This window comes from Leptonychotes weddellii, chromosome 1 (genome assembly GCF_054177405.1).
Source record: "Leptonychotes weddellii isolate Sample4059 chromosome 1, ASM5417740v2, whole genome shotgun sequence".
Taxonomy (NCBI): Eukaryota; Metazoa; Chordata; class Mammalia; order Carnivora; family Phocidae; genus Leptonychotes; species Leptonychotes weddellii.
This window is the reverse complement of record NC_138369.1, coordinates 35472318-35487777: the sequence shown is the minus strand read 5'-3', so window position 1 is coordinate 35487777 and position 15460 is coordinate 35472318. Positions and strand designations below refer to the sequence as shown.

The following is a 15460-nucleotide window of genomic DNA, read 5'->3' as shown; positions in this document are numbered from 1 at the left end:
CATTGCTGCTATAAACATCGGGGTGCACGTACCCCTTCGGATCCCTACTTTTGTATCTTTGGGGTAAATACCCAGTAGTGCAATTGCTGGATCATATGGTAGCTCTATTTTCAACTTTTTGAGGAACCTCCATACAGTTTTCCAGAGTGGCTGCACCAGCTTGCATTCCCACCAACAGTGTAGGAGGGTTCCCCTTTCAGATAGGAGTGTATTTCTAAATGAAGAGTTTAATTGTGTTTGTAAAATTTTATCAAATAGCAAGAATTCTTGAGCTCAGAATTCCAGAAATAGTCTTTTGTTGCAATCATTTCTTTATATGTCGGGTATTTATTATAATGCCAGAGAATGTGTTTTTAAGCATACAGACAACATGTATAAAATGTTGATGAAGAGGTCCCACCATTTACACAGTGCTTCTTATGTTTTATAATGTGGCCTGTGATGCTATATGTTGCAATTTAAACAAAATCTGTACCTGAGACTAGGAGATATGTGACTTAAATTGATTCATCTGTTTTATGTCTGACAAATGCAGAAATTTAACATGCTAGGTATTGTATGAAAGTACTTTGGTTTGTAGCCAAATAAAGCAGACACCTTCATTATAGCTCTAAAGATTTTCTAAAGTTAAAACTTGTAACCAATATAAAATTCCACTTAAACTAAAGGTTTTTAGTCACTAGAAGTCGAGACCTTGAAAAAGCACAAGGGAACCTCTTTACGTTGGGAAAATATTAGGCTTCCCTATAACCAACTCCACTATTCATGTTATCTGTATAAGAGGTTATGACGATAGAGTAAATGGGAGTATAGAACAATGTAGATTATAATTATGACCTTATCTATTTAGACAGTACCTTTAGTTACAGCCTGTTTTTTTTTTTCTCCTAGCTTTTGACTTTAATAGTTAGTCATGTAATGTTCCATAGTATGTGTTTTTCAGATTACAGCATTTGTGGGGTGTGGCAGGCACTAACAGATGATAAACAAAACAACCCCACATGGCCTGAGGCTTTGAGGAGAGTCATAGAAGACACCTTGGCAGGGGAGGGGGGTGAGGGGTGCTCTGGATAGGGAGATGAGAAGAGGGCCTCTCTGAGAACCCCTTCAGAAGAAATATTTCAGAAGAAAATATGCTTGCTTATTCTTATTTTTTACTGTCCTTTAAAAACTACAGATAAATGGTGTAAGTATGGAATAACACTGAAGACATGAAAATGGGGATTTCCTTTTTTACATGAAGTCAGAGAAACGTTAGGTTTTTTATAACTATAAATATAAGCAGTTAGATAGATAAATACCATGGAGGAAAATCACTGGTTCATGTGAAATTACAAGTTAAAGACAATCCAGACGTGTTTCCCAAGATTCGGAATAAAGTTTAAGAGTCTTATAAAAGGATATCCTTCATAAGCCCACAGCCTGTCTTGTAGACTGAGACAGATTTGTCTGATGAGAGATCTTTTCTTGGTTATCCCATTGGGTAAAAAGAACTCTTAATTGGCCATATTAGAAATCCAGAAGTTCAGAACTTCTCAAGAGAAATTACTTGTGTTAGGGTTTAATTGAGAATTTTATTCTTTCTTTTGCATCTCCCCACCTAAGCCCCAAAGCCTAAATTTAAAGGTTAATTAGTGTTCATTCTCATTGTAATTGCCGATGATGCTGAAAGAGATTACCCTGAGGGAGTATTAATAACTTTTTTACATGGGAGGGGCTTTCTCCAACTTCTCAATGGGGTTACAGCTGCTCTCCATTTGCTCAGATGAAAGACCCTGAATAGGAAGATCCCTGGTCACTTCTACTAATGTCAGTCAGCCTTTAAAGGAACCACATGTTGGAGCTAGACTGGGGTAAAATATGCAAATGCCTCTAGGGACCAGGCAGGTAACGGAGCTAAAAGAGGTGGGTGTGCCTTAAGAACATATAGACACTTTGAATAATGACTGGAAACTGTCCAGCACTCAGCCACAAGCCTATTGAATGGTCATGACTGCTTCTCAGCGCTGGCCACTGGTTACCATCCAGGAATCCCAGTCCAGTGTAACAAAAGCTTTTAAAATTCAGGTATTTTCTCTTCGGAATTGCTCCTTCTAGTGTTGACTCCGCCTTTCTTCTTCACTGTAATGTAGGCAAAAGAAAAGAAGTCTTGAAGTGGAATGTGGCCCACGTGGGCTTTATGTTTTCAACATTGAGTCTAGCTTGAGACTTAAGATCTATGTTGTCCAATATGGTAGCCAGTAGCCAGAAGTTGACCCTATAGATTTAGATTAGTTAAGTTAAAAATGTATTTCCTCAGTCAAGGCAGCCTTCTTTCTTTCTTTCTTTTTTTTTTTTTTTTAAGATTTTATTTATTCATTTGAGAGAGAGAGAAAGACAGAGAGCATGAGTGGGGGGGAGGAGCAGAAGGAGAAGCACACTCCCCACTGAGCAGGGAGCCTGACGTGGGGTTTGATCCCAGGATCCTGAGACCATGACCTGAGCCAAAGGCAGATGCTTAACCAACGGAGCCACCAGGCGCCCCTACTCAGCCTTATCTCAAGTGCTGAGTAGGCATGTGTGGCTAATAGCTACTGTACTAGAAGGAACCGATGACCATTTTTATGCTTCCAGAAAGTTCTTTTGGATGGCACTGCTCTAGATTGACCCTTGAAACCATAGCTTTTCTGTTTTTTCTCCTAAAAAGGAAATAATCACAACATTATTTTCTTTCAGCTCTATGTGATAAGTAAACTCTGTTAATGAAGTACATTGTGAACAATATTGGAGATACATGTTATAACGACTAAATGTCATTGCAAAATATCATGTTCCCTGGCCACAGTTTCTCCCTTTTAGGTATAGTTCCCGATAATGGAATTTACCAAGTCTACTAAATGCATTCAGTACAAGATAGGAAAGGAAAATAAAAGAGACTAATTTCTGCTCACCATTTATTGAAAGAGTAAAATGTAAGGAAGTAAAATTTGAGGTCATTGTTGGTCTATACATACATAGTCACACACACATATGTACACACACTCTGCATAATACTGTACGTGATACCACATAGAGTAATATATGTCTCTATATATGTACTGTATTTGTACGTGCTGTATTTTCTACATGTATAATATAGAATATAGCATATGGACCGTGTAAAATATAATCTATATTCTATATAATAATATCCAATATATATTTTAAGTATAATTTTTTATTATAGGCAGTTTGTCTCTTACATGTATCTTGTTGTCATGTAAGATCTGATGTCACTGTTATTTCACTTTTATGCTTGCTTCATGGCAAATAAGAGTTTTTGTTCCTCTAAATTCTCCTGGCCCTTAAAGAGATACAATCCTTTCTGCTGGGTTACTAGGCCTGATTCTCTGTGTTTATTTTCATGCTCAACAACTTCTAGCATCCTGATTTCTCCAGCTGATGATTTCTGGTCCCCACACTCATAGTCAGCCACTAAGAGCAATGAGATGTTCACATGGTTGGAATGGTTGCTAACCATTAAAAAGTAAAGAATATCTGTAGTACCTGAGGGAAACAGAGGGAGACAGCATCTCTTACAGGGCATTTTAAACTTGTCTGCATTACTGTCTCTGTCATGAAACCTTCCTAATATCCTCTGTGCTGGGCCCCATGCTCCGATGATGCCCATTGTACCCTGTGCCTACCTGTATGATAAAACTTAACAAAATGAAATGTGCGATAATGCCTTGGTGTAGGATATAACTCCCTTAAAGTTGAGGACAGTGTGTTCTTCATCCTTACCTTCCAAATGCCTAGCAAACAGTGCCTGCCAAAGTGGAGCATGAAAAAAAAAAGGGGGGGAATGAAGTTAATGGGGGAAAACAAAGCAAATTTGGGATTAGATCATGTTTAGGAGTCAAGAATGCCATGAAGGATCAGAGGGTTAGAAGTAGTCAATAGTACATTTTTATAGCATATTCTTAAGTTTGGATTGATTCCGTTTATTGGCTCCATTTTAAGATAGATCGCCCATGAAGTGACAAAGAACAAGAGGCTTACTTATATCCTCCCCGTAACAGCTGGAAAAAGAGGGCATCCTTCCTGCTAGTGTCATCAAAAGTCCCGAATGGTGTCAGAAAAAAGGTGAAATAAAAACATAGCTAATAGTGTGAGCAATCGATAACCCAAGAAAAATGTAGAAGTTAGATTTTAGATATCACAGATGGAAGTGTAAAATTTAATTCACCTCATTTGTTGTTCTTCTTACTTGTGTTTTTGAAGTGGGATGAGGAGGAAGGAAAACACATAATGGTCAAAACCAAGTTAAATCAGTTGGGTCACATTCCACATTCGTATTCTTAACTAATCACCGAGGCAGGGACATGGATTGTTCTGAGTGGCCAGGCCAGGTCACATGAGGAGCGGCCTCTTCAAAAGGAGTGAGGGGGTACTGCTACCAGAAAGAGCAAAAATGGATGCAGAGAAGGCAGGAGTAGCAAACTTCTTCTGTAATTCTCGTAGGAATAATTTTAAGGCAATCACTGATCAATTTAAACCAAGCTGTAACTCTGTAAACTGAAGAGTTGCTTTTAGTCCCAGTGTTGTTTTTTTTTTCTTAAATATATATGCTTAAAATTTATCAATGAGTGAGAAATGGGAATCTATGTCATAAAACACATTTTAAAAACTTAATCTTTAAAAACACAGCATTGCAATTTAACTCATTTATATCTTTGGCAATTATTGCTGAAGCCTGGGCACCTGGGTGGCTCAGTTGGTTAAGCGACTGCCTTCGGCTCAGGTCATGATCCTGGAGTCCCGGGATCAAGTCCCGCATTGGGCTCCCTGCTCGGCGGGGAGCCTGCTTCTCCCTCTGACCCTCCTCCTCTCAAGCTCTCTGTCTCTCATTCTCTCTCTCAAATAAATAAATAAAATCTTTAAAAAAAAAAAATTATTGCTGAAGCCTAACTAGTTATTTTTGGATAAAGTATTGCGTATGCAAATTTGAACATTCATTCTTTCAAGGGCTGCAATTATTCTCATCACTTCAGTAAACATATTAACAAACATTGCATTTGAACACAAATGCATTTGCTTATTAACTTGAAAGCCACATCTAAAACCACAAATTGCTTCTGTGATTAAATTCCTAATTTTCCTGTCAAACCCCAAATAAAGTATTGCCTGTTGATTTAATAAGTGTTCAGTGTGGGCTTATTTCCCAAACCTAGCCCCGCTCCCTAAAGGTTTCAGTAAACTCTTTTGTTCTTCTCGCTTTGTTTTAAGTTGAAGTCTAACATGTGACATTCGTTTTTCACCCGCATATGGTTCGTATCTCCATTTTCCTGACCAGATTTGGTGTGGTAGTGTAGATGTCCTGAAGGACATTACCTTTGGATAATCAGCTGTGAGGTGAATTATAATCGGGGATTATTTTGAAAACTCCCTGAAGGCACTCAGTGTTGTTAGTTTCAGTTTCAAAGGGTAACAACAGTCTCTAACCTTGTTGTCATGTTGTAGTGAAAGACCCTGGGTAGGGCTCGGTGCCTTAAGTCATACTGACGAGATAGATCTATGCTTATATTCACGATTTTAGGAGAAGTGGATTGCTCAAATTCATGTTGTCTCAGGTAGGCTAGTAGAGTGTGAAGCCCAGGACTTCTCATTCCAGCTCCCAACTTCTGTGTGTTGGCCCAGAAGCAAATTCACATATAACCTCCACACCGAGAAATGCAAGGGGATGAGAGCTCATTGCCTGAGGATCAGTAGATTTGTAAAATATGAATATTAAACTAGTGAGGTTTTGTGTAAGACTTGCCATCTCCTGTAATAACTAGTAATGTAATTAAACAATAACTAATAAGGTAAATGAAAATAAATATGCATTCATTGCTCATCTTCGAGATGTTAATTGCTAATATGGATGACAACAGTGAGGGGTGACTATATGGAGGTTAGTTATGGCTAGGTTACTCCACTCAGGAAAATTCTATAAGCACCTACCGTGCTCCTCCTATTATGGCTGACGGTGGGAACTCAGCAGTGGTTCAGTCATTGTTAATTGGAGGTCATGCTTTCAAAAGCACTTTTCAACTCTGAAAGTTGAGGCTTTTCATACTGATTTCACTTATCATATAAATTCATGTTTGCACACACACACAGACACACATGCACACTCTTACACATAGTTTGTTCTTTGTTTTGGAAGGCAGTCGTTCTTATATCCTCAGTCACTGATGTTTTAGTGTCTTTCCCAGGAGTAACAAGTATAGTTTTCATCATGAAAAAGTAGCAATTGCCGGTTGTAATAGCTCCTATGTCAGGTACCTTATGCTGTTATATTCAAAATTCAAAACCTGTTGGCTCAAGGGCATGCATGATGTTTTAAAGAAATTCTATCCAAAAAAAAAAAAAAAATGTTTAGGGGGAAATTGGCCATAGACTTCCACCATTCCATTGAATAGGCTTGGCCCAGTCTCCCTACTCTACCTGCCCAGCCTCCCTCCAGTGAGGAGATATCAAGCACCCTGTTGTGTAGAGGATGGAGATGAGATTTTAGGAGAAGTGGATTGATCAAATTCATGTTGTCTCAGGTAGGCTAGTAGAGTGTGAAGCCCAGGACTTCTCATTCCAGCTCCCAACTTCTATGTATTGGCCCAGAAGCAAATTCACATATAACCTCCACACCGAGAAATGCAAGGGGATGAGAGCTCATTGCCTGAGGATCAGTAGATTTGTAAAATATGAATATTAAACCATTTCTCACTTGTGGATTCTAAAGGCAAATCCTAATTTGTGTAGAATGAGCGTTTGAACACTGAAGGCTGGCAGTGAACTTATAAGATCATTCAAGAGTGTTACAACATGATGATTATACAAAGGTGCTTAATCTTGTGACATTTACCACTGAGCTAAAGCTACAAGGTTAGTCTGTTTCTAGAGCACAGTGTAAATGTTATAGGGTTGAAATGCTAGTGTATGCAGCCCCAAGAGCCATGAGAGGGTCTTCTTTTGTTCCGGATCACTGCATTAAGCCTTTTGGAATGGAATTTGGGCATGCAAATGTTATTTTTATGAATTTTTAAACAATTTTGTCATTTCAAAAAGATTTCATTCCGAAACTTTAGATAGGTTCTCATGAACTTCACATTTTATTCATGAAAGTGGACATCTGCATTTTTTTTTTTTTACAAAGAATTGTCAATGTACAAAGCTAAAAGATAGTATCTATTTCTAAAAGCTTCCCAAATTCATGGCCTAAATGTGCCATTCACCTGTTACACTTTATTACTACATGTTATGTTCATGAACTCTGAACAGTTGATTACAATTTACTGCAAAGAAAATTAATCTAATTTGTAGATTTATTGGACACATACTTTGTAAAAGGAGTATGTGTGTCTGCCTTCAGTTTTCCTGAATGTTTCTTGTACAGAAGAAAATCTCAGAAATATTTAGAAATCAGGCCTAGATATGAATATTTTGCATTGGGAACATAAGTACACTATTTTCTCAGGATATGATAATTTTTGGAATTTCAGGCCCAGAGATTCCTTACATATTTCAGAATTTAAATAAATACAGCCCTTTTTAATTCACATACTTTCAACAAGAGGAAAAACAATTAATGTTTAATAAGATATTGAGAAATTTTATATCACCTGGGGATGAGGTCCAGTTAATGATGAATAGTGTTAAGAAGGAGAGAAATAATTGTATCACCTTGTTAAAAGAAAATTAACATTCTTTCAGGTATGTCGTGTAAATCTTAGCTCTGAAGAGTTTGCTAAAGCAAAAACACTCTTACTTTTGGTATAGCAGAAACATTTAAAAGAGAGTAGATTTTGCCTTTTCACATAGTGAAATAATCTAGGGATTCAGTCTATATGATGAAGATTGAGCTAAAGGAAATAGTAAACATTTATGCATAAAAAAATCTTTTCCATTTTAGTTGTGTAGTCAAAGCTTTGGGATGATAGCTTTTAGATCTTAGACATTTACTGAAATAAAGTATTCTCCCACATACATTATGATCTCTTAAATCTTTCCAGCTATTAAATAGGCAAGAAGAAGTGCTTCTCCATATTTTCATTTATCTTTACAATTTTCCACATAGCCACTGTACCTTTATTATTCATCGGCTAAACACAAAAGCACAATTTTCAAATGAAGCCATCAGGCATGCTTAGTCGGGCCATAAACATTCCAACTCTAGAGCTAAAATCCTTTTTTCCCATGCAAACTGTAACACCAAGTACCCTTTGTCATGAGAGTCTCCCATTAAAAAGTATGTGAGATTATCAACATCTTTTCTGGTTTGAGTTTAGAGAACTTTTTCCCACTGCAAGCATGAAGTTGCTCAGAAACTGAAAACCTTTTACATCTTAAAAATTCAACCCACTCATTTGTGATTTACTGCCCTATTTACTTTCTGAAAGTCAAGCCCAGAATGTGTAGGACTATGTCTTCCCCATGTTGTTTCTTTGCATGTGTACCTGCCTGAGAACTCATTAAAACATGGGGCTGAACTTACACATTTGTTCATTTCCTATAGCTTTTATCATTAAAACTTTATTGTGTATTATTCAGATATAAAAATGATATAAACATATAATCTAGTCCAATGATGAACATCCATATAACCACTCCTCAAGAAATAAAACCAAAAACCCAAATTTCCTAGTATTTGCCCCTTGAACATACCCCACTTTCTTTCCATGAGAGCTTTAAAATACCTTAAAGTGGAGTTTATCATTTTTCATATGTTTTAAAACTTTATATAAATGGTATCAATTTTTATTTTATAAAATGCTTCATGATTCTTTATGAGACTTTTCCATGCTAAGTTCATACATTTTCACAGCTGTCTAATATTTCATTTAACTTTGCATACTTTCATTTGTGATAATGTTAACATTTCATGTCTTTATTTGCTTTTAGAGCATGTAATATGGTCAGGTTAAATATTTTATATATTAATGCAACAATTTTTAGATGGCATATGAAATGATAAAAGGACTGTGGGCTAGAGAGTTCAGATGAGGACTACTTCTGATCCAACAATGCATTACTTGGGGACAGTTGACATCTCACTCAAGATTTTTATCAAAGTCTTCATTTATAAAATGAGTATTAGATTACCCACCTTCTCAAAGTTACAAAGAGCAACTGGGATGATTGTTGTTACAATACACAAAAATTTTATAGAACTGATAGTGGTTTCTTTTTAATATAAAAATCAAGTCTTCTAGGAGGTAGATGGCTCTAATTTATACAATGGATGTGTTCTTGAGACTATGGGATATTTCTGAGTTTTTAAAGGTGACTTTGATGTGTCAGGTATACTCACTGTTTAAAAACTGTTTTTTCTGGGGGCACCTTGGTGGCTCAGTCAGTTAAGCCTCCAACTTCGGTTCAGGTCATGATCTCAGGGTCATGAGATTGAGCCCCTTGTCGGGTTCCACACTCAGCAGGGAGTCTGCTTGAGATTCTGTCTCTCCCTCTGCCCATCCCCCTGCTCTTTCTCCTTCTCTCTCTCTCTCAAATAAATAAATCTTTAAAAAAAGAACTCTGGTTTTTCTGTTTAAAAACTCTTGTTTAAAACCCAGCATCTTTTCTTTTTCCTTTTTTCTTCTGGCTTCCCATTGATAAATATGGCTCTGGGGTTAGTGTCTTTACTGTGTGAGACCCCCTAGGTGGCATTTAGGGTTTTTTACCGCACTGTACCATTTAGTAAATAGCATTGTGATGGCTGAGAAGAGTGGAGAGTGCCTCAGGGATGGGTATTTACCCAGACAAATTGAAATGGATATTTGAGCACTTATCCAATTAATTTATTAAATGTGCTCAGTCAGTCTGAATAAATCAAAGGAGTGTGCTCTTTCCCCCCTTCATCGGCAGCATGAGATCGGCCTGAAGTACATGAGGTAATTACCTCCACTTTCTACTTCATCTCTGCCTATACAGACCTAGCCTTATTCTTCCCCTGGTGAACAAATTATTCTCACCTCTTCAGAAAATCGTGAAAAATCTTTAACTTTTAGATGCTATTCTGTTGTGCTTTCTACTATGCTTGAACCTTTTGTTTCTGATAAACGGGCCATGTTTGAGCTTCAGATACGTCACAGTGGAATAATATATTTATTGCCTTTCATTTATAAGAGAGGTGATGTTTAAAGTGGATTTTATAATGTAGTTTTTTTTTTTAATTTAAATATACTAAGAGGGGAAAAACCTTGACATTTGTTTTACAGATGGCAGCTGAATGGAAGTGATATTAATCTGGGTATGGAATATCGTTATAAGTTGAATGGAGGAAATCTTGTGGTTATTAACCCCAACAGAAATTGGGATACAGGAAGTTACCAGTGTTTCGCAACAAATTCACTTGGAACAATAGTCAGCAGAGAAGCTAAACTCCAGTTTGCCTGTAAGTTTATGGTCATAATGTCCAGCAAGTTCAACGTTTAAAATAACTGAGTTTGTGTGGTCATTTTGGATTTCAGAAACAATACGCGGATTTTATTAATTGAATAAATAGGTTGAGGGAACAATTCACTATGATCTTTTGGATCTCTAGGTACTGTACAAATCAGAGCTTAAAATGTGTGTGGGTATGTTTTCCATTTTACTATTTTTGTAAGGATTCTATTTAGGACAGGAAAAAGAATCCAGTTAAGAATATGTTTGTTGAGTAGCCACCCTGTGTTTTATATTGTATTTGAACTGAAAAGAAAATGAAAGAATCGTTAGACATGGTCCTTGCTCTCAGAGAGCATTGAAATTAGAGAATTATATATGACAAATCTGAAAATATTTAAGGAACAAGGACAATGAAAAAGAAAAGAATGTGACATTTTGTCGACCTCCCTTGCAGTTTGGCCCAGCTCAAAATAACCTTCGGGGTAACCCTCACTCAGGCCTGGCTCTGGAAGCCAACTTTGTACCAGGGTTAATTGGACCTGGGTGAACTCACGGACCAACCTGAGAAAATCACTTTCTTCCTCCAGGGAATTTAGAATAGAGACCAGAGACCTCATTTAGTTTTTATCTTCCTGATATATCTTTTGACTACTTTCTACTTTTTGTTTCTTCTTACTATAGTCTCTTCCTTTGTTTTAGCTGTATATTTTGTATTCTGTAATGCATTATCAGAATTATCTTGGTTCTGAGGTTTCTTAGTTCTTTATACCTCAGTAATTCTGAAATTGGAATGCATGTGTTCTTATAATGTGGTAGTATTCTCTCTCCACAGCCACAAGCCATTAATAAATTGATGATGTGTCATTTAATGCATGGCTTATTCTGTAGCTTTCTGTTTTATAATGACGATGGTTGGTTTTGCTTTTGATACAATATTCTGTGTGCTCTGTTTTTCATACTTATTTGCTCTTTCCATTGTTTTCACTTTGTTTTCCCCTGTGAACAGTGTTTCTGGTTCTCTGATTTAAAGCTGTATCTTCCTTGGGTATTTTGAAAGCTAGATGTTAGATTTATATTATGCAAATTTAAGTTTGCCTGTAAGTTTACCAAGGTGTTTTGTATATATTTCTCTAGTAGCCATAATTTTAAATCTAAATTATTTTTCATTTTAAACAAGTTCAGTTCCCTTTTTTCTCCTTACTGTATACATTGCTGTTGGTGATTTCTGTGGTCATTGATTTAAATTCTTATTACGCCATTTCCATACATATGCCATTTTCATATACACACACACAGGGCATTATTAGGTATTATGTATATATGCATGTGTGTATGTATATAAAAAGTATACATATAATATTTTTCTCATGAATAATCTTATATATGCATATTGTTTTTAACCAGAATTTTACCAGAATCTATCAGATATCAATGTTTTACCTAGTTGCAATGCCAGCCACAAGACCTCTTCCCATTCTTGCATTCTAATTTTTTTAATTTCTCAATTTTTAAATATTTAACAGTTAATAAGTTACATTTAAAAATATAACTATGTTTCATCCTCTTGCATTTTAAAGAATGTCATTATATTGACTTAAGTATGAAGATACCTTTTGGTTGGTGAGAAGGTTGGATCCCAAACTGTCAAAGAATTCCAATGTGGTGTTCTATTGTCTTCTGGAATTAGTGTTGCTGAACACAAGTCTGGGGTCAGAATCATTTCTATTTCTTGGGAGCTCACCACCAACTCCTTTTTTCTTTTTCTTTTTTCTTTTTTTGTCTCGTGTTGCTTGCGTACGAGATCATTTTTTCTTCATCCCTTTAGTTAAAAACATGCATATTTCCAGCAAACAGCTAGATTTAGCTTTCTTTTAATTTACTTTGCTTAGAACGTGAAAAATTAGTTTATCATACTTGCATATTTTGTACACAGTTCTGGAAATTTTCCTTCTTTTATATCTTTTAGTTTTTTGTTTTTTGTTTTTTTTAATTTTTTTTAAAGATTTTATTTATTTGCGAGAGAGAGAATGAGAGACAGAGAGCATGAGAGGGAGGAGGGTCAGAGGGAGAAGCAGACTCCCCGCTGAGCAGGGAGCCCGATGCGGGACTCAATCCCAGGACTCCAGGATCATGACCTGAGCCGAAGGCAGTCGCTTAACCAACTGAGCCACCCAGGTGCCCTATATCTTTTAGTTTTATGTGTGATTTATTTATATTTTAAAAAAGCACTAATACTCTGTATCTGGGATTTTTTTGTCCTATTTCTTGAAATACTCTTTATCTCATGCTGTTCCTTCCTATGAATTTCTGTTCCTGATTTACTGAGGCCATATCTATTTGTTTGTTTTCTTTTGAAGATACAGTCAGTTTTCTGAAATGGTCTTTTGGATCTACAGGCAGTCTTTTTCCTACTCCCATTTGGTGTTTTCATTTTTATGCTTAATATTTTCAGTGCACTCTAAAGCAAATTTTATCCAAAGCCTGCCTTTATCAACAGGTGGTGTCAGGGAATTCCCTTGGCCCTGCTTGCTTCTCTACATGAAGAGCTCAGATTCTCTTCTCAGATCCGTAGGAGAATGTACAATTCCCACGCTAATTCCCTATTTTAGGAGTCTTTCACCAAATACATTACTTCTTTTATACAGTGGTATTTTTCTAATATAGATTCTTGATATGTTGTAATATCTGAAGAAGTATAATTAACTATCCTTCATAGAGAGAATGGCTTGTTTGGAAATACTTCTAAAACTACATCATGCCTCTTCCAGTCTTCCCCTACTTCCTAGCCAGTACTTTATAGGCAAAATGGGATAAAGTTGTTAAGTCTGGGATTTTATTTACCCTACTTACAAGCCAATAAGCTGGCTTGCTGCAATTTCACAGATGCTAGCAGAAGACACAATATTCCTGGGTCTGTGACAAAAAGCGTTATTACTCTCGGCACAGCAAGGAGCATGCTGCAGTTCCCCTTGCCCTCAAGTCCCACAGAGGTGATAAGATATGGCTGGCATAGATGCCACAGCCACGGCTGAGGAACACTGGGCTTAGAGACCCCACCTCTTTTATAGGAAGCAGTAAGCAAGCTGCTCTTCAGCTTAGAGGAAGCCGTTACCTTATCCCTCCAGCTTGCTCTCTTCAGACACATCCCTGAGAAATGGGCCTGCATAAGAGTGACCGGACCTTTCAGTCTTTGCACACCCACTAAAAACTTTGAAAAAAGTTGTCCATTGTTTGTTTGTTTGTTTGGTACTGTCTTTGACTTTCTTACTTGGGATGCACCCTATCAGGATATATGCCGTGAATGGGAGACAAAGTATCTTTTGACCTTCATTGGGAATTCCATCTTTCATAAAGAAAACCCAGGATGTTCCATTTAGTTCCTAAGGTTTCCCCACAGTCTTTCTTCATCTGCCTCACAAGTTTTACTTGTTCTGATGCTTGGACATGAGATTGCTTAGTTGTCTTAGTGGACAATGAGATTCTTTGGCTTGGTTTGCTTTTGCAGTTAGCAGGGGTGGGGGCAGTTCATAAGTGTTTTTGGGAAGTTACAGGAAGGAATTTTGGGTATTCTTAGCCTAATGCCACATTAGATTGGAAAGGTAAAAAATGTATTTTTAAATTCATATAGTTGAGATAGAGGTTTCTGGTAAAGAAACCAAGGACAGTGGGAAAAGAAGTGGGAGATATTTAATGTATCAGAGATTTCAAAATTACCAGTTATAAGAGAGCACTGCTTTAACTTGGCAGCTTTGAAGGAATGTGATATATTAACTGAAGAAGGAATTAGGATCAAGACTCTCATATTAGTAAGATGCTCGTGACTTCAGGGGAATTTTGACTGTCTTTTAAGCTGCCGGCAAATAGAGGGTAACATGTTGACACTGAAAAATGCCCTAATTGTTCACTATACGTCTCCTCTCTTGATTATGTTTGCATACTTAGTAATACTTTTTTGTTTCTATTTGTCATGAAGAAAATATTTAAATTGTGCTTCATGGATAAATGAATAAATGAAAGTATAGTCAATATATCACTTTTAAAGCTGGTAAAAATGCAAAGAAATTTCATCTTAATTTTCAAGTTGCTTGAAAATAGTGTTTGTAATAAAATCAAAGTGAAAGGCCATTCATAATTTAAGAAGTCTGCTTTTTGTAGTCATTCTCAACCCCTTCTAGTAGGTTACTTATACAACAGTTAGGAAACCCATGGAAGGGAGAAATATGTAAAGTGATGCAATGTTTGAGTTACAGGCCTTCTCAATTATTTGCTGTTATGTTACATTGTATAATTTTTGATACTTGCTTAATATATTTGAAAATGTTTTTCCAAATTCTTAATTCCAATCACAGCAGGTTAGGATAGTACCTCCAAATTCCCAAATATCTTTGCTTTATTAATAATTAGTTTTATTTGTCTTATTCCTGAATTTCTTATAATTCTTTATTAAAATGTTTTTATTTTGGCCATTTTGTGCTGCAGTATATTTTTAATCATGAATTATATTACATGTACAAGCGGCATGGAGAAATTGTAAAGAATGTCTGTGTAGCTACCACTCAAGATTTAAAGAATTTTTTTAAAAGATTGTATTCATTTATTTGAGAGAGAGAGTGAGAGAGAGAGAGAGCATGAGAGGGGGGAGGGTCAGAGGGAGAAGCAGACTCCCCAATGAGCAGGGAGCCCGATGTGGGACTCGATCCTGGGACTCTGGGATCATGACCTGAGTCAAAGGCAGTCGCTTAACCAACTGAGCCACCCAGGCACCCTAGATTTAAAGCATTTGAAGTTAATTAAACCTACCTGCTACGTTGTTGCAAATGGCAAGATCTCATTCCTTTTGATGGCTGCATAATATTCCATTGTATATATATACCACATCTTCTTTATCCATTCATCTGTCGATGGACATCTTGGCTCTTTCCACAGTTTGGCTACTGTGGACATTGCTGCTATAACTGGAGGGTGTTATGCTGAGCGAAATAAGTCAGTCAGAGAAAGACATGTATCATATGACCTCACTGATATGAGGAATTCTTAATCTCAGGAAACAAACTGGTGATTGGCTGGGTGATAGACA

At 36.7% G+C, this 15460-nt stretch overlaps 1 protein-coding gene across 4 annotated transcripts in view; it reads left to right on the top strand.

Moving 5' to 3' along the window:
• CNTN3 (contactin 3) overlaps positions 1-15460 on the top strand; it is a 205723-nt gene that overhangs the window by 2344 nt on the left and 187919 nt on the right. For all 4 annotated transcript variants that reach the window (XM_081820955.1, XM_081820944.1, XM_081820935.1 and 1 more), the window contains exon 2: positions 10215-10390. In XM_081820955.1, coding sequence (XP_081677081.1) covers positions 10215-10390 — 176 coding nt within the window. The remainder of the gene's footprint in view (positions 1-10214; positions 10391-15460) is intronic.